The sequence below is a fragment of the Somniosus microcephalus genome, chromosome 2 (assembly GCF_052327205.1).
Source record: "Somniosus microcephalus isolate GS21.2 chromosome 2, FLI_Smic_1.0, whole genome shotgun sequence".
Taxonomy (NCBI): domain Eukaryota; kingdom Metazoa; phylum Chordata; class Chondrichthyes; order Squaliformes; family Somniosidae; genus Somniosus; species Somniosus microcephalus.
This window is the reverse complement of record NC_140988.1, coordinates 100134554-100158971: the sequence shown is the minus strand read 5'-3', so window position 1 is coordinate 100158971 and position 24418 is coordinate 100134554. Positions and strand designations below refer to the sequence as shown.

Here is a 24418-nt window from a genome sequence, read left to right as displayed (position 1 = left end):
GTGTCAGTGAGTGTGGTGCAATGTGTTTGGGTGATGTGTGTCAGTGAGTGTGGTGCAATGTGTTTGGGTGATGTGTGTCAGTGAGTGTGGTGCAATGTGTTTGGGTGATGTGTCTGCCATGGTTGAATAGCTGGCAGTGTGTGCAAGGTGTGGGATGTGGGTGTGAGTCTTGCAGCAGTGGTGTGAGAGTGAGGTGAAGCTATGATTGTGAGGTATGAGTGGTGATTGGTAGAGATTGTTGGTAGCTGAGTGATGGGGGTGTGATGCATTGAGCAGTGTGTGAGGCTAGTGGTGCAGTTGGTGGGATATGGCATTCACTCACCTTGACCACTCGTGTGAGGTCATTAACTTTCTTGCGGCACTGCATCCAGGTTCTGGGGGGAACACACATGGCACTGACGGCTTGGGCTATCTCCTCCCACTGCCTTCTGGCATGCTGTCTGGAAGGCCTCCTGCCCCCCTGCGGGTAGATGACCTGTCGTCTTCTGTGCACCCCCAGGAACAAGGCCTCCAGTGCTGCATCTGAGAACCTCCTTGCCCTTTCTCTTCCCTGTTGAGCCATGGCTTCAGAGTGACAATGAAATGCTGCTGCAACAAAGCACCTCCCTTTAAGTAGTGCAGAGAGTTTAGGCAAAATTTTATTGGTCAGTAGACTGCATCCGATATTGGCTCCCCTGTTGAGCGCTAAGACAACCAGCAGCACGTTTAGTGCTGAGACCACACCTGGAGTACTGTGCACAGTTTTGGTCTCCTTACCTAAGGAAGGATATACCTGCCATGGAGGCAGTGCAATGAAGGTTCACTAGGTTGATTCCTGGGATGAGAGGGCTGTCCTATGATGAGAGATTGAGTAGATTGGGCCTATACTCTGGAGTTTAGAAGAATGAGAGGTGATCTCAGTGAAACATATAGGATTCTGAGGGAGGCTGACAGGGTAGATGCTGAGAGGTTGTTTCCCATGGCTGGAGAGTCTAGAACACAGGGTCACAGTCACAGAATAAGGGGTTGGCCATTTAGGACTGATGGTGTGGAGATGCCGGAGTTGGACTGGGGTGGACAAATGTAAAAAGTCACACAACACCAGGTTATAGTCCAACAGCTTTATTTGAAATCACAAGCTTTCGGAGCGCTGCTCCTTCTTCAGGTGCACTACTTCACCTGAAGAAGGAGCAGCGCTCCGAAAGCTTGTGATTTCAAATAAAGCTGTTGGACTATAACCTGGTGTTGTGTGACTTTTTACATTTTGGACTGAGATGAGGAGAAATTTCTTCACTCAGAGGGTTGTGAATCTTTGGAATTTTCTCCCCCAGAGGGCTGTGGAGGCTCAGTCGTTGAGTATATTCAAGGCTGAGATCGATAGATCTTTGGACTCTAAGGGAATCAAGGGATATGGAAATTGGGCGGGAATGTGGAGTTGAGGTCGAACATCAGCCCTGATTTTATTAAATGGCACACCAGGCTCAAGGGGCTGTACGGCCTACTTCTGCTCCTAATTCTTATATTCTTATGAGATCAGCGTCCAATCATAATGAGCAGGCAGCATGAATTTTGCGTGCTGCCTCCACCACTTTGAACTGGAGCGGACAGATCACGCTTCATGCTCCCCGCTCACGTTTTTCAGTTTAATCGAGTTTCACCCCCTAAGAAACTTACTAGTTCAACCCTTTGGCCAGTCCATAAGAACATTTTTAAAGGCATAATTATTTAACATATGTATCTTCTCACTTATTAAAATATGGGATCCTCAATGTTGAGATTGGGATCCATTTTACGCATTTACAATATTGAGTATTCCCTGGTCAGGCACAGCAGAGGCCAAATGCATAAAAAAGTTTCCGCTGATTCGCCAAAGCAACATTTCTCAACTGCACCGTTAGGAGCTCATTGTGTAGTAAAGTCAACCAACAGGCAGACTGTTCCAAAGCAGGTCCACTTACCTTCAGGGCTGATGCCATTGGCTTGTTGAGGTACTCCATTCACATTGGTGGACAGACCTATCTGGTGAATAATCTGTAAGATAATAATGATTAACAGCATTAGATAGTTACAGAGTTCTCAACAATCACACCTTAAAGAATCTATAGGCTGCACAAAGTAAGTCTAAGGTTCACACAGTATTTCGAGCAGGAAAAGGCCATTTCGTTCCCGTAATTATCTCCACTCTTTCCTGGATTACTGCAGGGGTGAGTGGCAAACAAATTAAATTCCAACTCGGATCCATTTGGGCATGGTTATAAGGTTTTTGTTAGAAAAATGGCAACAGATGGCAGCAAATTAACAAAATGTCGCTCTGTAATAAAAAAATTCTGACACGATGTTGAAAAGCATTTGCCATTGATTGTTGCAACCACATGAAGAAAATAGAAATGGTCAGTATATAACTGTACACCCTAATGGTCTAGTCTAGTGGTGAGTATGTGACTGGTATACAGTGGCAATAAAGTGGTCAATATGCGTCTAAGTACCCTGTAATTTAGTGCTTACTATATAGGGCTGATTTTTCAAATGCAGGCTCCTTGTGCAGAGCTTTGCCTTCTGGAGTGTATATCAGAAAAGCACAGGTGAGCTTCCTCTATTGGATGGTAAAATCATGGGCAGGGGTCCACGTTTCTCTGATATGAGCTCCTGATGGGTGAGGCTCTTACGTGTCTGTATAGTTGTAACATGTGGGAACTAGTAAACTGTTACTTCGAGACGAAATGGATTCTCCAGTATGTCAGCACAGTGCATTGAGTGGATGGACATTCACAAGATTACTGAGTTTCCATTTCGTCTTATTCGTAGGAATGTGATTTATTGCCTGAAATCTGGAATTTGGTACTGGAATTTGAATTTGATGCCAGCAGGTCATAGAGGAGCAGGAACATGTTCCACATTTTAGGGCAAAATAAAAATCAAACTGTACTGCTTGTGATCCTGTTTATATTGCTGCAGTGTCTGATTGTCCTGCCACTGTGATTTGAGTTATGGGGGTAATTTTGACTTTGGGTGATAGTGTAAAAAGTGTATAATGAGCTATACTGGATCAGCCGTCCGTTATACATCTCTCCTGATATTCACATCCATTGAAGTCAATGGAAATGAAAATCAGGCAGATACATAACAGGCAGTTAATCCGATATCCCACGTATTACAGCATCGCCCAAAGTCAAAATGACCCCCATAGAATTTTACAACACAAAAGGAGGCCATGTTGAGAAGAACAACTGTTCTAACAGTAACCTCTAGGGATCATCACTGCTTACATGGCTCCAGTCCAAAAAACATCCATTAACTGCTACTCTCCATTTTCTGTCCTTAAACAAATTTCCTACCCATGCTGCCAATATGTTGGGTTGCAGCCTTAAGTCAAAGTATCCGATTGGCCTGTTGTGGACCACTTAGAGCAGCTGCACGTTATTTCCAGGGTGGCCTTGGCACCCCATGGCCCAACCCTGAGGGCGGCCATTCTTTCACTGGACTTTCCAGCCTCTCCAGTGAGTGGGCCCCCACCTAGATACACCCCTAGTGCTGTGGGCACATACCATTCCAATGAAGAGACCTTCACCTGAGTCAGTGAACTTTGGTGGGGTTAGCAGTGGAGGTCACAGGAGGGTGCATCTCAAACTTACACTAGAATGCATTCTTCCCCATGGATTTCAGCACCTATATGTTTAGTATTTCCCTTAATGTTACTTGCCAATCATTCTCAATGCCTCCTCTTATCCTTTCTAATCTCTTTTTTTTTTTTGCTTTTCCTTTATATTATCTACATTTGGCTTGATTTTCTTTTGTATCACACTCCCTAGATTTTTCATGTGCTTCTTTCTAAAGCCTAATTTTAAATCTAATTTCTTCACTCATTCAAGAAACCCCAGCTTTTGCTGCTACTCTTGCTGTGCTCCTCTTCTCTCCTCTCCATTGCCAGGTACTATCTGAATGATTGAATGAACATTGGCTCAGAAACCTTACCGTCACGAGTTAGCGCAGCAATCCTAGCAAAAAATGGTGGCCGTCACTCTAAACGCCCTTCTCTGGCGCGGGACCCAGCGGCTGCCATTTTGGTGAGGGCCTGATCGCAGCCGATAGCAGCGCTGGCCCTGGAGATGCAAACATGGAGAACGTGATGTGCATGCTGACTTAACGTCACGCTCTGTGAACTTGGACCTTAGCGCTGAGTTTAGTGCTGGGTTCTAAACTTGCTCTGAAAAGCGAGCTTGCAGCAGACTGATAGAGACGCTGTCAGCACTTCTTAAAGGGACACAAACATCTTTTGTGTAAGTTTGCATTTAAGCTTTTGGACTGGATTTTTAAAATTTTATTGAAGTAGTGGCTTGGTGTAATACATATTAAAAGTTTTTAAAGTGTGCAGGGTGTGCAGCTGGATGCTTGCAAGGCCTTGGATGGTAAAGGAAGGCCTCTGAGAAGGCAGAAAATACTGGAAATACTCTGCAGGTCAGGCAGCATCCATGGAGACAGAATCAGAGTTCACATCTTAGGTCAAGATGCTGCCTGACCTGCTGAGTATTTCCAGCATTTCATGCTATCATTTCAGATTTACAGCATCCGCTCACAGAGGGAAGAGGAAGACGCAGAAGAGGAGGAGGCAGAAGGATGGATGCAACCCAGACAACCCCTTTCTGGCTGGGATATCCGGGATGGAATCATCCGCCTGCGGTACCAGTGACCACAACCCCAATTCTCCTGTCAACATTTGTCCCACACCTTACCTTCCCTCTGTTACTGAACATCACAGCGTCCTCTTGGCCACAATGCTGAAATAAAAGCCACCACAAAGCAAACTATCCAATCCAACTTTATACATCTCTCCATCCAATATGACATCAAAAAATCAACTCATCACCCTTATGCATTCCCTTAGTGACTGTCTTGTGTGTGCCTTTGCCTATCCTAGTGATGTCACGCAGTGCTATCCCCAGTGGCTGCAGCATGGTGGAAGGCTGCTGACTTTCAGTGGGGGACATTGCAAATGGCCTTGTTGGTCGACCTTGAGGAGCTGGTGGCTGGGAGTGTGAAATCGAGTGATGGTGTTTCTTCTCCTTCTTCTTCACTCTACTCTCCCTCTTCTGGGTCAGCCACCGGCTGGTCAGGTTGCATTTCTTGGGTGTGTGAAATGAGGAAGGCACAAGGGTGGAGTTGTGGTGAGGGGAGGGCGGGAAAGCAAGAGGTGCATGCAAGAAGGAGGTTAAAGTATGAGGATACCAGCATCTTGTATTGTTTCAGCCCTGCCACTGGCCATGTCCCTGCCAAGAATGGCCAGCACCATCTCCTCCATGCAGGTGAAGTGAAGCTAGGAATGAGAGGTGTGCCTCGTGTTAGAATCATAGAATAGAATCATAGAATGGTTACAGCACAGAAGGAGGCCATTCAGCCTGTTGAGCCCGTGCCGGCTCTCTGCAAGAGCATTTCAGCTAGTCCCACTCCCGCACCCTTTCCCCGTAGCCCTGCAAATATTTTTCCTTCAGGTACTAATCCAATTCCCTTTTGAAAGCTGAGTGAATCTGCCTCCACTACCCTTTCAAGCAGTGCATTCCAGATCATAACCACTCACTGCGTAAAAAGGTTTTTCCTCATGTTGTCTTTGGTTCTTCTGCCAGTCATCTTAAATCTGTATCCTCTGGTTCTCGACCCTTCCGCCAATTGGAATAGTTTCTATCTACTCTGTCTAGACTCCTCATGATTTTGAACACCTCTATCAAATCTCTTGTCAACCTTCTCTGCTCTAAGGAGAACAACCCCAGCTTCTCCAGTTTATCCATGTAACTGAAGTCCCTCATCCCTGGAACCATTCTTGTAAATCTTTTCTATACCCTCTCTAAGGCCTTCACATCCTTCCTAAAGTGCGGTGCCCAGAATTGGACACAATACTCCAGTTGAGGCCGAACCAATGTTTTATAAAGGTTCGTCATAACTTCCTTGCTTTTGTACTCTATGGCCGCCATTTTATCGGCACTGAAAGGGCGAGTTTGGAGGCGGGTCAAAGGTTAAAATAATTTTGATTGACGGTGGGGTCCGATCCCACCGTCAACCCGCCTCCAAATAATTTTCCCAAGTGTCGGGTCCCCGATTTGTGCATGGACCCGGCACCTAGCGGCGGGAAGAGGATTAAAGCCACTTATCTGCCTGTTAACAGGTAGCTGAGAGTAGTTAACAGGCTATTTTTAAATTTTGCCACTTCTGCCTCGGGCTTCCCGACGTCCGGACACCACGCCAGGTAAGTGTAGCATGTTGTGAGTCTGCTGTAATGTTACTGCATTGATGGCAGCTGCAGAAGCGGTGTGAAGGATCCAATGGTACACTGGTGAGTCTCAGAGGTAAGAAAATGTTGGGAAAATCATTTTTAAAGCATTTACACATTTATTTAGGTAACAAGTTTTGCAAATGATGTCTAGTGCCACCTCATTGGGAGAACCTCTCTTACCAGTGACAGATCACTCCTGTCACCTCACCTGCAGCTGCCATCTGTTCCAGCCTATGGAGGGAGTCACTGGAGAGCCTGGGTGCAAGAGCTCACCTTTGAACAGTGATTGTCAGTGTTTGCAACACCTCAATGTTGTCAAACACTGAGAAATGAGCTGTGAAAAAAAAATTGTGCGTGGTTCATTTAAGAAAACTGGCAGATGACGCGTCATCACTTAGCCAATTTCGTATCCATGCTGCCACTGTCCCTTTTATTCCATGGGCTTCAACTTTGCTGGCAAGCCTATTATGTGGCACTTTATCAAACATTTTTTGGTAGCCCATATACACAACATCAACTGCATCGCCCTCATTAACCCTCTCTGTTACCTCATCAAAATACTCAATCAAGTTAGTTAAACACAATTTGCCTTTAACAAATCCGTGCTGGCTTTCCTTAATTAATCCACACTTGTCCAAGTGACTGCTAATTTTGTCCCGGATTATCGTTTTTAAAAGCTTCCCCACTACCGAGGTTAAACTGACTGACCTGTAGTTGCTGGGTTTATCCTTACACCCTTTTTGAATAAGGGTGTAACATTTGCAATTCTCCCGTCCTCTGGCACCACCCCGTATCCCAGGAGGATTGGAAGATTATGGTCAGTACCTCCGCAATTTCCACCTTTACTTCTCTCAGCATTCTAGGATGCATCCCATTCGGTCCTGGTGACTTATCTACTTTAAGTACAGCCAGCCTTTCTAGTACCTCCTCTTTATCAATTTTTATCCCCATCCAGTATCTCAACTACCTCCTATTTCACTATAACTTTGGCAGCACCTTCTTCCTTGTTAAAGACAGATGCAAAGTGCTCATTTAGTACCTCAGCCATGCCCTATACCTCCATGCGTAGGTCTCCAATTTGGTCCCTGATCTGCCCCACCCCTCCTCTTACTACCCATTTACTATTTATATGCCTATAGAAGACTTGTTTGGTTGGTGAGTGATTGGGGGGGGCGGGAGTTGTGCATTGAGAAGTGTGTGAGGCTAATGGTGCAGTTGGTAGGAGACGGCTTTTGAAGATTCATTCACTGACCTTGACCACTGGTCTGAAGTCATGAAGCTTCTTTGGGCACTGGAGCAGTTTGTAAGGATGATATGGCTGGCAGTGACGGCCTTGGTGATTTGGTCCCACATCCTTCTTTCTGGAAGGCCTCTGGCCCCTGTGGGTAGAGGACCTCTCTTGCAGTGTTGACACTGTGCACAAAGCTGGAGTGCTGCGTGTGAGGCCCTGGTTGCCCCTTCCCTGGCTTGCTGAGGCATTTGTGTTAGTGCAGAAGCATTTTTTGCATTTTTTTTAGGTGTGGAAGGCAATTCAGCTTTAAGAGCGGAAGACTCCCATTTGGGAATTCTTTTTAATGTTAATTTTTTTTTCAGAAGGCAGTTGAGCTGTAAGGGCTAAAAACTGCCTATTTTTATATGATCTTTATTTTTTTCATTTCGGAAGGCAGTTCCCCTTTAAGAGACTGCACTGCTTTCTGAAATGACAGCCTTGCTTTAAGAGAAGGCTGTTCTTGTTGCAGTGGCGCTACAGCCACACTACATTGGGGCCTCCTGCCGGACTAACACCACCAAAACGGCCTTGCCCGGTAAGTTTAGCACTGGGCTAATGTTAATTAGCCACCAGCGCCAAATTACCGGTCCTGCCAGCGCCTTCAATTTCGGCGGTCGTTAACACCGGCCCACGGTAGCACCGGAAGGGTTTTAGCAATGTCGAATTTCTAGGCCATTGTGCATAAAGGAACACAGGAGTCGACCATTCAGCCCCTCGAGCCTGTTCTACCAATCAATTAGATCATGGCTGATCTGTATCTCAACTCCATCTACCCGCCTTGGTGCCTTAACGCTTAATATCCTAGTCTAACAAAAATCTATCAATCTCAGTTTTGAAATTTTCAATTGACCCCTAGCCTCAACAGCTTTTTGGGGGAAGACAGTTCCAGATTTCCACTACCCTTTATGTGATGAAGTGCTTTCTGACATCACCCCTGAACAGCCTAGCTCTAATTTTGAGGTTATGCCCCCCCCCTTGTTCTGGACTCTCCCATTAGAGGAAACAGTTTCTGTCTACCCTATGAACTCCTTTTATCATCTTAAACTTATCAATTAGATCACCCCTTAATCTTCGCTGCTCAAGGGAATACAAGTCCAGTCTATGTAACCTGTTCTCATAATTTAACCCTTTTAGCCCCAGTATTGTTCTGGAGAATTTGCATTACACCCCCTCCAAGGCCAGTATATCCTTCCTGAGGTGTGGTGCCCAGAAGTGACTGTAGTACTCCAGCTGGGGTGAAACCAGAGCTCTGTACAGCTGTAACATCACTTCCACCCCTTTGTATTCCAGCCCTCTCGAGGTAAAGGCCAACATTCCATTAGCCTTTTAAATGATTTTTTGTACCTGTCCACTAGCTTTTAGTGATTTCTGTACTTGGAGCCCTAAATCTCTCTGCTCCTCCACAGTTCCTAGATTCTCATCATTTAGATCATACTCTGATTTATCTTTCTTAGGTCCAAAGTGGATGACCTCACACTGAACTCCATCTGCCACAGTTTTGCCCACTCACTTAATCTATCAATGTCCCATTGCAACTTTTTGCTCCCATCTATACTATTTTCTGCGCCACCTAACTTAGTGTCATCAGCAAACTTAGATATATGGCTCTCTATACCTTCATTCAAGTCACTTATGAATATATGAAATTCTGAGGCTCCAATACAAATCCCTGGGAATACCAGTAGTCACATCCTACCAATTTGAGTACCCTATCCCATTATCCCTACCTCCTATCTTTTTTTTTTCCGTTCATGTGGGCATCGCTGGCAAGGCCAGCATTTATTGCCCATCCCTAATTGCCCACCATCTTGAACCACCATGATGCTTCTTTGTAGCAGTTTGGTACGACTGAATGGCTTGCTGTGGGTCTGGAGTCACATATAGGCCAGACCAGCTAAGGACAGCAGATTTCCTTCCCTAAAGGACATTAGTGAACCAGATGGGTTTTTACAACAATCCGGTAGTTTCATGGTCACCATACTAGCTTTTTTTTCCCTGATTTATTTAATTAACCGAATTTAAATTCCCCAGCTGCCGGTGAGATTTGAACTCTCGTCTCTGAGATCTTTAGTGTAGGCCTCTGGATTACTAGTCCAGTAACATAACCACTACCGTATTCCTACCTCCTAACCAATTCCCCATCCAAGCCAATAGGTTGCCACTAATTCCATGCACTCTCATTTTTGTTAACAGTCTCTTATGTGGAGCCTTGCTGAATTGCTTCTGGAAGTTCATGTAAATAACATCCATAGACACTCCCTTATCTACTAGGTTTGTTACTTTCTCAAAAAATTCAACTAGGTTCGTTAGACATGACTTATCTTTTACTAATCCATGCTGGCTCTCTCTGATCAGCTCTATTTGTCCAAATACTCAGTCACTCTGTCCCTAATAACAGATTCTAGTCTCCACAACTGACGTTAGACTAATAGGTCTACAATTTCCTAGTTTATCTCTGTTACCCTTTTTAAATAGTGGAGTGACATTGGCAATTTTCCAATCCATGCTTTTATGCCTCCGAGCCAACATGGCAGATATCCAGGTGCTATGAATAAGGAGATTAAGGACAACGACTTCCCCTACGTATCTAGAGATTTATTTAATTATTTTGTTTTCCCAATTAAGGGGAGGGAAAAACTTTACATTCAAAATACTTGTCCCCTACAGTAATATTCTCATTTAATGTTCATTTTATAACTGTAAGCTATTTGTTCAATATTTATCAGAGAGGGTTGATGGTGGCTCAGTGGATAAAGGCACCACCCGGTGTGATACTGAGTCAAACAAACTAGACAGGCTTCAAATTCAAACTTTAGTCTTTGCTGAATCGGCTAATCTCAGCCAGGGCACTCAGAATGCTAGCATTAAACCTCAGTGCATTTTGTCTAGAGAGGGGGGACAATATCAGCCAGAATTCCCTCTTGTGTCCACTCTCTAGTGATCCTGTTGGGAGTGCATGTTTGTGCATGATGCATGAGGACAGGAACAGACTCAGCAGTGATGCTGTCTATGGTTAAACAGCTTATTGACACTCAGGCGCAGAAAATCCACAGTGATGGGGATCCGGCAGCTACAGTGGGATCACACCTGCCACTTAATGCTTCGGCGAACTCGCTGGAGTTCACAGGGTCAGGGAAGGGGCTTCGACCAGCAGGTCTTTGGCAGAGTACAGGCGCACATGAGGTATCCCCCCACCGAAGAAACCCTGGTGGAAGCTTGCTTGCCTGAAGAGGGATGCCATTCCGCCCTCGGAAAATCGACTCTGCTGACCCTAGCAGCTCCCTATGTCAGGGGGCCACTTTAAAGATGTAACACAACACTCTGCCCCCATTTTCGGTGGATTCGGCCTCAGTCCTGGCCTGGACCTCAAATGGGCCCACTTCTGCTGGTTTCGGTGGCAGACACCTAGTGAGACCAGGCGTACATGCACCGAGACCATGACAGGTGCCGACTAAAGCCTGGGGTTCAGGAACTCCTGGCTTAGGGAGGTCCACCACTTCAGGCCTGTCCCCCTTTACAATGATGATCTCGTAGGCACATGCAGAGACTCCATCCCTATGAGGCCATTCCAGAAATTAGACCCTGTGGCTGGAAGCGGGTGAATCCGGGTCTCAGCCAATTTTGCGGCTGTTGGAACGCTGATGCCCGCCAAGCGTACGGAGTCCACCGGAAAAACTGAGCAACTCTGGGCTCACACATGAAGAATGGTCACTTGGGTAAGGAACCAGAGGGCAGTTCATGACTGTGGATATGTACCTCGGCATGAGTCAGAACCTTCAGATGATGGGAGGAAAAAACTGGGCTTTAAAAGTAGTGCATGTCTGGATTATTGGGGTACTAGCATTTTCACCAACTTCACCTATGGTACTTTGTTCCACTGAAGATGTAATTTTATTATGAGCTGTATTGATACCTCTATTACAACAGTGACTACACTTCAAAAAGCACTTCATTGGCTGTAAAGTGCTTTGGGAGGTCCTGAGGCCGTGAAAGGCGCTATAGAAATGCAAGTTCATTCTTTATTTCTGAACGATTCCATTATCACTATTGGAATCAGTAGAAGTTCATAGTAGGTTAGGGTCCATTCCTATTGTCCTTTCTCTGGTACTTCTATCTGTTGTGAGTTATCGCATCAGTCACGAGAGAACACTGGGAATCCACTATTACTGGTGCATTCCAACACAGTGTTTTGTATTATAACGTAAGCCAACGGTGCAAGTGAAATCCACTAATATTATTAGATAATTAGATAAATATTATTAGACCCATTGTTTCAGCCAGTTCTTGCCCCACGGAACTTATCTCTTCCTATCTCAACTCTATTTTTTCTCCCCTTGTCCAGTCTCTTCCCACCAACATTCGCGACTCTTCTGACGCCCTCCGTCACTTTAACAGTTTCCAGTTTCCTGGCCCCAACCGTCTCCTTTTCACTATGGACGTCCAATCCCTCTACACCTCCATCCCCCACCAGGACGGCCTCCGGGCGCTCCGTTTCTTCCTTGAACAGAGGCCCAACCAGTCCCCATCCACCACCACCCTTCTCCGCCTGGCTGAACTTGTTCTCACATTGAACAACTTCTCCTTTGACTCCATTCACTTCCTCCAAATTAAAGGTGTTGCTATGGAGACCCGCATGGGCCCTAGCTATGCCTGCCTGTTCATGGGATATGTGGAACATTCTTTGTTCCAGTCCTACTCAGGTCCACTTCCTCACCTCTTTTTCCAGTACATTGATGACTGTATTGGTGCCGTTTCCTGCTCTCACCCTGAACTAGATAAGTTCATTCACTTTACTTCCAATTTCCATCCTTCCCTCACCTTCACATGGTCCATCTCCAACTCTTCCCTTCCTTGACTTCTCCATCTCCATTTCTGGCGATCGGCTTTCGACAAACATCCACTACAAGCCCACCGACTCCCACAGCTACCTGGACTACACTTCCTCCCACCCCGTTTCCTGTAAGGACTCTATTCCATTCTCCCAGTTTCTCCGTCTCCGCCGCGTCTGTTCTGACGATGCCACCTTCCATACCAGTGCTTCCGACATGTCTTCCTTTTTCCTCCACCGAGGATTCCCCTCTACTGTGGTTGACACGGCCCTTGACCGTGTCCGTTCTATTTCCCGCACTTCTGCTCTCACCCCTTCCCCTCCCTCCCAGAACCACCTTTCACCCCACCAGCCTCCACATTCAACGGATCATCCTCCGTCATTTCCGCCACCTCCAACGTGATCCCACCACCAAACACATCTTCCCCTCACCTCCCCTTTCAGCATGCCGAAGGGACCGCTCCCTCCGTGGCACCCCGGTCCACTCCTCAATCACCCCCAACAGCCCTTCTCCTTCACCTGGCACCTTCCCGTGCAAGCGCAGGAGATGCAACACATGCCCTTTTACCTCCTCCCTTCCCACTGTCCAGGGCCCCAAACACCCCTTCCAGATGAAACAGTGATTTACTTGTACTTCTTGCAATTTAATATAGTATATTCGCTGCTCACGATGCAGTCTCCTCTACATTGGGGAGACCAAACGCAGATTGGGCGACCGCTTTGCGGAACACCTCCGTTTAGTCCGTAAGGGTGACCCTGAGCTTCCGGTCGCCTGTCACTTTAATTCACCGCTTCACTCCCGCTCTGATCTCTCTGTCCTCGGCCTATTACATTGTTCCAATGAAGCTCAACGTAAGCTCGAGGAACAGCACCTCATCTTTCGATTAGGCACTTTGCAGTCTGCAGGACTCAACATCGAGTTCAACAATTTCAGATAATTATCCCTGCCCCCATTTTTCATGCAGTATGATTTTTGCCATTCCCATTTGCAATATTTTATCTTTCCTGCCTCTTACAAAAGTACAGGATCTTCTTTCAATTCCTTCCTCCCCTCCTACCGCTCCCCCCCCCCTGTCTCTGCACCTGCTTAATATCTGTTACATCTCCAGCTTTTTCCAGTTCTGATGAAGGGTCCCAGACCTGAAACGTTAACTCTGTTTCTCTCTCCACGGATGCTGCCTGGCCTGCTGAGTATTTCCAGCATTTTCTGTTGTTATTTCAGATTTCCAGCATCCGCAGTATTTTGCTATTCCACTAATATTATTGATGGCTTCAAGATGACTGTGCCCCTGTGGCAATCCAGCACGGGGCCACAATCTGGATTCATCCTGGAACTTCCTGAGTACTCTGTAGCCAACATATCACCATCATTTTCATATATAAATAGCACTATGATGAACAAAACAATCAGCATTTTTGCACTCTGGTGTAAATAAGGGTGCTTATAGTAAAAACAAAGAGCCATTAGTACTAATGATTCTCTCATAGGTGTGAGACCAGCTTAATCCTAGTTTGCAAGCTGAAATTAAATGTCAATTCTTCTGTCAGTCTCGCTGATTAGCAGACACCACTTCAATGTTTTATTCAAGTCCTTGGTCTGTAAATCTCACCACTAATTTACTCTCTCCTTGCACCACATTGATGATTTGGCTGTCGTACTAACCGCAGTCAATTATCTCTCAGGGGAGAAGTGGTCTGCCAATGAATCCCATCCATCTTTCTTTAGCTCACAATGTCTACACTTCTATTTTTTTAAATGTTGTAAAGGAGATGTCATCCCAATGAACAAGCTTGAAGATTTCAAATGTGTACTAACAAACAGGATTTTGTAGGCGCAACACGTGATCCCCTCTGATTGTACGCAGAGGGTAACTTTGTGAGTCTGTGCTGCTGGCTTGGAGCTTCACCCGCTAGACACACACACTGGGAAATTGTGGGCAGGCTCTCCGCTAGCAGCGCAAACTCAGAAAATTGGTCATTTAAGCCCATCATATTTTATTGAACCATAATGGACTGCCCTGGTGCTCTGCATGTTGAGTCGGAGGATACGACTCTTTATGCTTTGTAATGCACAGTATATTAAGAGGCCAATGCTTTAATACGTCAAACTGCATTCTTAGTACAGACTATTATAGGAATGTTAGCGATATTTTGAGGCTCAAGTTTTACGATTATGGGTACATTTGCATTGAAACTTGGAATCAGTGGCCTTGAATACTTTTAAATGTTTGTTTAACTATGTAGTTCATTTTATCTCTTAATTTTTTAAAAAGCCATGGGTATAGTGGAAGGTTATAGGGAAATTATTCCAAGTAGGTAGGTTGTATGAACTGTGTATAGCAATAGTGGGGATTTATGGTGTACTGTGTGCCGTGGTAATTTGGGGAGGATAGTCCTGGGGTTTGGAAGTGAGAATAATGGGGTATGAGAGCATTGCGGGGTGCAAGTGTCTAAGAGACCGAAGAGGGGGATTGTGTGATGTGGCAGCACTGGGACGGGCAGTAATATGTTTGGGAGCACTGGGAAAGGAAGACCAAGGTCTGGGAGGAGAGGTGGAAGAGAATTATCCCATTTTACCCCACCATCTGTTTCAAATCCACCATAAAAAAAGATGGTAAATGGGAAGGAAACCTAAGCTGCAATCTCAGCACATCTAAGATGGGAGGATCCTCATGATCAATGATACCAGGGCTGGAGAGGAAGTGGTAAATGTATCATCCATGGCAACGTGCTGTCTTCATGAAAATTGTCCGATGAGGTGTCACAGAGCCGCTTGTCATTTTTGTCAGAATACCATCGTTTGTATAGAAAGAAAAAGGAACGTCTTCTATTTATATAGTGCCTCTCATGATATCAGGATGTTCCAAAGTGCTTTACATCCAATGAAATACTTTTGGAAGTGTAGTCATTGTGGTGATGTTGGGAACGTTGCAGATAATGTGCACAAGGCAAGTTCCCACAAACAGCAATGAGACAATGACCAGATAAACCTGCTTTTTTTTAAAGTGGGGATGGCTGAGGGATAAATGTTGGCCAGGACACAGAGGAGATCCCCCTGCTCTTCTTCGAATAGTGCCATGGGATCTTTTACGTCCACCTGAGAGTGATGTGCTGGTACATTTCAATGCAATTTATGTCACTGTGTCTTGTACTAGTTTAAAGGTGAAAAGAGTTTACAAATGCTTTTTCACAAACACAGTGGCCTCCTCCAAATTTCATACGCCTTCCTTTCCTGTCGGGAGGGACTCATATGGGGGGTCATTTTAACTTTTATCGCTGGGTGAAAAACAAGTGATATGAATCGTCAGCCCGCTTTACACCTCGCCTGATTTTCATTTCCATTATGAAGGCTTCAATATACAGGAAGCCACAGGTAATTGACCCCAGAGGGGATGGATTACCTTCCAGAGATGGCCCCACAGCTCTTTTGGGAGCTGCAGAGTTAGGCCGCCCTGTGTCTGGGGAGGCTCCTCCCACGCGCCATCGGAACGCAGTGGCCTCGCTCTGACTTCTCGGGGCCCCGTTGGGTTGGGGGTACTAATGTGGCCTTACAAGTGCCAAGAGCCCACCCCAAGTGTGTTGATGACTCCTTCCCTGCAAATTGGTACTGGGTCTACAGTGGGCACCACGGGCAGCTGGGAGTTCCAATCTACCACACCTCCGTCAGCAGGTCCAGTGCCTCTTTAATGTAAAGCCGGTCATGACCTTCACAATTTTCCTTGCACTTTTAATTCTATCCCAATAAAAATGAATATTGTCACCATGAGTCTAAGTCATAGGCACTCTCTCCAGGCTCCTGACACTGACAAATGAGCAGATACTGTACAAGTAAATTAAACAACTTTGCAATTCGCATCCTGACGCTGATGGAGACATTTATTCAGACTGCATCGAAAAATTGCAGTTCACCGAGAATTTAAAACTTAATCATATTTGCAGGAAGAATCTCAGCACTAAAAATAAATTGCAGCCCTCGCGGTTTAAAACCCAATCTGCACCAGTAAACTGGCCATGAGCCAAGCAGTATGAACTGTGCCAACACTTTCATTTATTGTTTTTATTTAAAGCCAGGCTCACAACTAAGCTTAAAGCTGGCCGAGCCGCAGCTTTAATGATATTCGGATATTAGGATGACGAGAGGACAAACAAAACACAAAGGGCGCGATTTTGCCAGGCTCGAGGAGGCGGGATTGGCAGCGTGTGAGGTGGTAAAATCGCAAAAAATACCAGAAGAATGGGAACTATTTATTTCCTTTCCTCCTGGACATCAGATTTGGACGAAGACCAGTCGCGGCAGCAGCAGAACCCTGACCAACAGCAGCACCAACTACAGGAGCAACAGCAGGAGCTCCAAGCTGCTGCTCACCCACCTGAAGCTGCGCAGGCCAGAAGGCGCCAGCGCATGGAAGCACGTCGGCGCAGGAGATACCCCCAAAACAGGGTCTACAGACAGAGGATCAGCTACCTCAACATGACTGAGCAGCAGTGCCAAAGGAGGCTCAGACTTTTGGGAGAGGTAGTGGGTGACATCTGCGCAATGGTGCAGCAAGACCTGGAGCCCAGAGGAGCAGGTGGACACCCCTTACCAGTGGCCATCAAAGTTACCACCGCACTCAACTTTTTTGCTTCAGGCTCATTCCAGGGATCAGCAGCAGACATCAGCGGCGTCTCCCAGGCGGCCACACACACTTGCATCACGCAGGTAACCGATGCCCTTTTTGCCATCGTGCACAATTACATCAATTTCTCTAAGGATCAAGCCAGTGTAACTGCGCGTTCAGTTGGGTTCGACAATCTGGCAGGCTTTCCAAGGGTGCAGGGCATCGTTGACTGCACACATGCGGCCCTTAAGGCACCCCATCACAATCCAGGTATTTTTGTCAACCGCAAGGGCTTCCACTCCCTCAACGTACAGCTGGTGTGTGACCACAAGAAGGAAATTTTGCATGTTTGTGCCAAGTACCCTGGCAGTTGCCATGACTCCTTCATCCTGCACCAGTCTAGTGTGCCTCCGCTCTTCAGTCCGCCAGACCAACTTTTTGGATGGCTACTTGGAGACAAGGGCTATCCCCTGAAGACGTGGCTAATGGCGCCATTGGGGAACCCATCCACTGAAGCTGAGGAGCGCTACAACTCCAGCCACATGTCCATGAGATCCATAATAGAGCAAACCATCGGCTTGCTGAAGATGTGCTTCAGCAGCCAGGGTCTCCAGAATGGTTGTGGTCTGCTGTGCACTTCACAGCATCGTGGCTTGCAGATGCCTGAGGAACAAGTGGCTCATCACATAGCCTCCTCAGATGAGGAGGAGGAGGAGGAGAGTGACAACGAACAGCTTGCAGAGGCGCATCAACCAGCGGCAGCAGCATGCGAGCACATTGCTGCCCGGGATGCAAGGTACGCACTCATCTTGGCCAGATTTGCTTAGACTGCACAATCAAACACTTTTGCCTCGCACCTTCTTATCAGACCATCGACAATGGCCAAGAACCTGCGGATTCCTATCATTCTGACCAGCATACTGACAATCGCAAGTCATCCTAAGCCCTCAATGTGGAAGTCCCATTAGCGAAATGACACACGCCACAACTGCAACAGTTTGCCATCAGAATTTTTAATGACAATAACCAACTGATGGCTTTTCAAAATTAAACATAACATTACACCCAAGTGACTACCCTTGTGACTACTTGTGCAGTATCTTCCTCTTATGCGTGCTCCTACGTGGTGCTTCCCCTGTGGCTTCAGCAGATGTGGAGGCCCCTTGCTCACTTTCTTGCTGCTCCTGTCTCAACACCTTTGGCGGGCATCCTCTGGGGTTGCGAACCTGTGAGGGCTCGGCAACAGTCTGCTGCTCCTGCGGCTGTGCAGGGGTTGAGACGCCAATCTCAGTTGGGTGGGGGCTCTGGTGGGGCTCTGACCGAGGGCTTTGCAGTGGCATGGTCGTGCGAGTGCTTGGAGAGGAGCCCCCACTTGTTCTCTGCCACCAACATCCCTCTCATGGGTCAGCCCCACTTCAGAGCTAGCAAGTGGCTTGACAGCACCTTGCTGCACTTCAGGGGGGCCATGAGGACCCGTTTCTGTACTGGAAGTCCGACTCCCGAGGACTTTCATGAAGGTCTGGTTTGTTTGCTCAATAGCTGACCATCGCTCCTCAAGAGATGTCAGTCAATTCTGAACAGTTACCATGTTTTCCATACCCTGGCGACAAAGCTCCTCCATGGACGTAGCCATCCTCTCCTCTACCATAGCCATCCTCTCCTCTACGGGAGCCAGCCTTACCATGGAGGTAGCCATCCTTTCCACGGAGGTTGCCATCCTTTCCGTGGTGATGCATTCATGCGCCAACGCCTCCACAAAGGCTCTGCTAATGTTAGCAATGGACTCCTCCATTCGCTCCACACTCACAGCGACCCTGGAGACAAAACCTGCCAGAGACTCCTGCACCTGTTCCTGGAGTTCCAATACCGCTCTCCTTCTGGATGGACCCGGAGGCACAGGGTCGACATGCAGCAGAGCTGAGCTGAGGGCGTCCTGCGCCCTCCGACGAGGATTCTCCACTGCTGTCCCTGTCTCCACCATCTGCTGATGCTCCCTTGTGAGCTGTAATACACCAGGTGACAACTCTACTCTATGTCCCGAAGGTCCCACCGAGGTGATGTGTGCGCTTATTTCTGCTGACGCAGCGCCCTCAGAGGTTGCAACTTCCTCGAAGGAGTCTGGAAGCTCAGGCTCTTCCCCCTGGACAGTGGGGACGGAGGTTGTCAATGGTCCTGTGGGGGAATAAAGGAAAGAGTTAGAGATGTGAGGTCAAGGTTACATGCACATTGAATAGCGCAGATGATCATAAGTCAATCTGTTAGAGCATCAGATTCATTATTAGTGACTCATGCAATGTCAATGAGAGAGATGAGGGACACAAGTGGAGTTTGAGTGAGAATGAAGGAGTGAGTGTAGAGATTCCATAGCATAGATGCTTAGAAGGAGACAAAGGGCCCTCCCTGTGTGTTGTAAGTTGTCATTGTATCACAGTGATAGAGAGTGTGAGGGCTGCATGGTAGAATAGTTAAGTGAATGTGACCATAGAGAGAGAGGGAATGGGTAAGGGTGTAGGGATGTCAGTGTCAAGTGGGATGTGGAGGAAGAGGTTGTCAAAGCTGAGTGCTGGTGAGGAGAGGCGATGGGGATCAGATTGAGGGCGATGGGAAAGTCATACTCACTTTTACTGTGTGCAGAAGGTCATGAAACCTCTTCCTGCACTGCAGCCAGGTTCTGCGGCACATAGACATAGAGTTGACTTCCTGGGCCACTTGCATCCACACAGCTTTAGTCGGCTGGGGAAGCTTCTTCCTCCCTGAGGAAGGGAAGAGCACCTCCTTATTTGCTCTTGCTCCCTCCACCAGAGCTTGCAGGGTGGCGTCATCGAACCGTGGAGCACACTTTGGCCTACTGCTGGACATAGTTGCTGAATGAAGCGATCACAGCAATGGGCATAAAGTTTAAAGTCTCCATAAGAAGCAAGGCAGCTTGCAGGCCTTAAATCCAGCAGCATTGATGATGTCATCGGAGGCGACTTTCAGGATGGAAAGACTATTTGGGCCAGGGGTTCCCACACGCTGGAAATCAACTGCCCAATTAGGGGAAAATCGCACTTTTTTCCCACATCACACTGGAGTCGGGTTCAGGACTCGAAAAACACCTGACACGCCCCCAGCCCGCCCCAATGGCAAAATCAAGCCCACTGGCTCCAAAACTGGGCCACCCCCTTAATCCTGGCAGATCTGCAACAGCATTCCTGCACCAAAATCAACAGGATTACATTCTAGTCCAAGAATGCTATCAATAGAAGTTACAGCACCAAAGGAAGGTATTTAGCCTATCATGTCTGTGCCAGTTAAAGCAATCCAAACCTAATCCCACTGGCCTGCTCTCTCCCCATAGCTCTGTATCATCCTCTGCTTCAAATATTTATCCAATTTTCCTTAAACACATACAATGGTCTCATCCCTCAATCCTGAGACAAAACATTCCATGCTCCACTAACCCTCTGTGTAAAGAAATTTCTCTTAACTTCTTTCCTCAGCGACAAGTTTAAATTGATGACCCCTTGTCACTGACTCCCAGCTATAGGGAATACTCTTACCCTATTCACTCTATCAAAACCCTTCATCTTTTTAAAAACCTCTGTTCAATCTCTTCTGACTCTTCTCTGCTCTTGTGGAAGTTGTCACAATGACCCTGAATTTCTGCAGTTCTCCTGGTCTCCTGCTGTAACTTCAGCAGGAGATCGGCTGAACCCCGCAGAAGCTACGCAAATGGTTGTTTTCACCATCTTACACCATTTCCCCCAGGATTCTGCCAACCTCCCACCGGAGTTATACAGGAGATCAGGAGAGTCCCCACCGACGTTCCCTGTAAACTGTGCTTTGTTCTGTGCGGCCTGTTTCTTTCAATGCGCGGTCCCTTTAAATTTCTGCGCATGCGCGGTGTTTGCACTGTAAAAGCCAGTGAGCGGCCTGTGTGGGACTTTGCAGATCACCGCGCGGCCATGCATGCAGGCAGCTTAGATTGGTCTCCACAGAAATTCAGCACCTGTATCTCAAGTCTTTCCATCACAACTTTAGTTTCTCAACCTTGGCATCCTGATGCATCTAAAGAAAGAAAGAACGTGCATTTATATAACACCTTTCACCACCTTAGGACATACCAAAGTACTTTACAGCCAATGAAGTACTTTTGAAGTGTAGTCACTGTTGTAATGTAGGAAATTCTCTTTGCTGCATGCGATCTATAGCTTTAAGGTCCTTTAATTTACTTTATTTCTCTACATTTCACTTTAAAGTAGAAGGGCTCGATTTTAATGCAGCCGACAGGCGGGCTTTTAGGCGTGTAGGGGGTTAAAATCGCAAACCCTGGGGTTCGGGACCCCCCCCCGCCTGGTTCCCGCCTCCATGCCATTTTAACCTAGGAGTGTCTGATGGACCTGTATCAGTCCCGCCTGCAACAGGCGGGACTGGTCTTTAGGGCCCTTAAACAGCACTAATTGGCCATTATAATCCCATTTTAACAGGCGCTTGCCTGTTTAACCCTTTTCCCATGTAAAACACGCCTGGTGGGGATCACGCCTGTGAAACCTGGCGTGAACACTATTGGCTTGCTGACTATCAGCTGCAGGTCAACCATTAAAGAGGAGATTTGATCAGCCATCATTTGCAGGTGGTAGGACTTTGTTGTCTCAGGTCTGGGGCAACTTTTACCAGGCTTAACCACACCTGTGGAAGGTTAGAGCCTCACACACTTCTCCAGTGTGAGCTCCTGCGAGACCCCTCTCGCCACCCTCACTCAGCGCTTCCTCAACTGAGGCATCTACCAGAAGCATGGGAGGCCTTTTTTCCTTCCCCTCTTGGCCTTAGAGGACCTCCAGCCCCATTCACGAAATGACACACACCACAACTGCAGAAGTTGCCATCAGAATTTTTATGAAAAACAAACTGATGGCATTTTTACAAAATACACAGCATTTCACCCAAGTGACTACCCTTGTGACTATTTGTGCTTTATTTTCCTCTTACGCATTGTAATGATCAATAACATGTCATTCTATAGTGGACACTAGGTGGAGCTGTAGAGCTGTGTAGAGCTGTATATAGCTGTATGTATATAAGACTACACTACCCAGCTGTATGTATATTAAGACTACATTACCCATGAGGTACTAGGCTACCCAGAAGGCAGCAGTCAAGATGGATGCCTCTACAGATACTGTACCTAGTCCACATGTGCTCAATAAAGTGTCTAGCAAAAGCTAGCTGTGTTCATAATAAGAATGTCTATTTATTAATGAACATAAGATGGTACCAGGATTGGTGAAGATCTGCTGAAAATTGTGAAAAGCGACATGGAGAATTTGAAGCCACCAGAGCGTTTGAAACTCACAGGAAATATCGACTACAATTGGCAGACTTTTAAACAACAATTCGAACTCTACATTGCAGCCATCGGATTCGGTACGAAGCCAGACGCAAGGAAGATAGCGTTGCTGCTTATGGTTGCAGGCCCACAGGCGATAGAGGTATTTAATACATTTGTATTTAATCCAGAGGAGAACAGAGAAAAATTAGAAGATGTGCTAAAAAAATTTGTTGCACATTGCTCTCCCAAAAAGAATGAGACCTATGAAAGATACATCTTCCGTTCTCGGACACAGCAGCAAAATGAGACTTTTGATAGCTTTATAACTGATCTGAAACTGAAAGCACAGACATGTAATTTCTCTGAGCTCAAAGCATCCATGATTCGTGACCAGATTGTGTTTGGTATTCATGATAAAAAAAGTCAGGGACCGTCTGTTGAGAGAAACCGAACTAAATTTGGAAAATGCAGTGAAAATATGCCAAGCCAGCGAGCTAGCTCGAAAGCACGCGAAGACTTTCAGTGAAATCAATAATGATGCGATTGTAATGAGTGATAATGCTGCTGTCGGTGCTGTGTCCTACAAGGGGAAGAAACGTGGGCAGAACAGAAATGAAAAGCAATCGGAGGATGAAATTTTAAATTGTAAATGCTGTGGTTACAAACACCAGTTAAGACAATGCCCAGCGTTTGGAAAAATGTGCACAAAGTGTAATGGAAAGAATCACTTTGCCAAGCAATGCTTTTCAAAAGTAAAAACTAAGAAAGGGCAACGAGTTAATGTAATTGAGGACACTGGTTTAAGTGAGACATTTTTTGTAGGAATGGTGTCATGTGACAATATCAAAAAGGATACAGAAAATGTGCAGCCCTCAGAAATGGACAATGCTGAACATAAAGTTAATGCAGTAAAAGAGGACAAATGGATGATCCCACTGCAGGTAAATGGAGCATTAGTTATCTTGAAACTAGACACTGGAGCAAAAGCAAACTTAATCAGTATGAGTGACATTAACAATATGAAAGAAAAGCCCAAAATACAGAAAAAGTCAGTACTACTGAAGGACTATAATGGACAGAAAATAGATAGCTTAGGTGTATGCAGACTTAAAGTGACAGTCAAAGACAAAGTGCATCATCTCATGTTTTCTGTTGTGGCTGAAAGACTTGATTCACTACTGGGTGACAAAGCTTGTGAGGACTTAGAACTGGTCAAGAGAGTCTCCAGTATAAACTGTGCCATAAGCAGACCAGATGACTCGGTGGATTCTGTAATGAATAATTTCCAGGATGTGTTCAAAGGATTTGGAGTTCTACCATTCACTTACAAGATCCAGCTAAAGGAGGATGCTCAGCCAGTGGTACATGCTCCACGAAGAGTTCCAGCACCCCTGCGTGACCGGCTCAAGAATGAACTGGACAGAATGACCACACTAGGAGTCATCAGGAAAGTCGAAGAGCCAACAGACTGGGTTAACTCCATGGTATGTGTAAAGAAAAAGAACAATGATCTAAGAATATGCATGGATCCAAAGGACTTAAATGCAAACATAAAACGTGAACACTACCAGATTCCCAAGTGAGAAGAAATCGCCAGTGAAATGTCAGGTGCCAGATACTTCACAAAGCTCGATGCCTCACAAGGATTTTGGCAACTAAAACTGGATGAAGAGAGCAGCAAATACTGTACCTTCAACACACCATTTGGCAGGTACTGTTTCCTCAGAATGCCTTTCGGGATAATATCTGCATCTGAAATCTTTCATGGAGCGATGGAACACATAATTGAAGGTCTGGAAGGAGTTCGGGTCTATGTTGATGACATCATCATCTGGAGCTCCACACTGAAAGAACACAATGAGAGACTGACTAAAGTGCTACAGAGCATACGCCGGAATGGACTGAAGCTCAACAAAGCCAAGTGTCAGTTTGGCATCCAGGAAGTCACTTTCCTAGGAGATAATCTATCTGGTAAAGGAATAGAGCCAGATATGGAAAAAGTAAACGTCATACTCAAAATGCCCCGACCCACTGACAAAAAAGGAGTGCTACGCATCATGGGTATGATAAACTTCATTGGAAAGTTCATTCCTAACTTGTCAGCCAAGACAGCCTGTCTGCGAGACCTGCTACATAAAATAAATGAGTTCGCATGGACAGAAAGACA

General features: G+C 46.2%; 1 protein-coding gene across 5 annotated transcripts in view; it reads right to left on the bottom strand.

The window, feature by feature from the left end:
• The window catches only part of dclk2a (doublecortin-like kinase 2a), a 622375-nt gene that overhangs the window by 142102 nt on the left and 455855 nt on the right, over positions 1–24418 (bottom strand). For all 5 annotated transcript variants that reach the window (XM_086011612.1, XM_086011622.1, XM_086011598.1 and 2 more), the window contains one exon: positions 1938–2010. In XM_086011612.1, coding sequence (XP_085867738.1) covers positions 1938–2010 — 73 coding nt within the window. The remainder of the gene's footprint in view (positions 1–1937; positions 2011–24418) is intronic.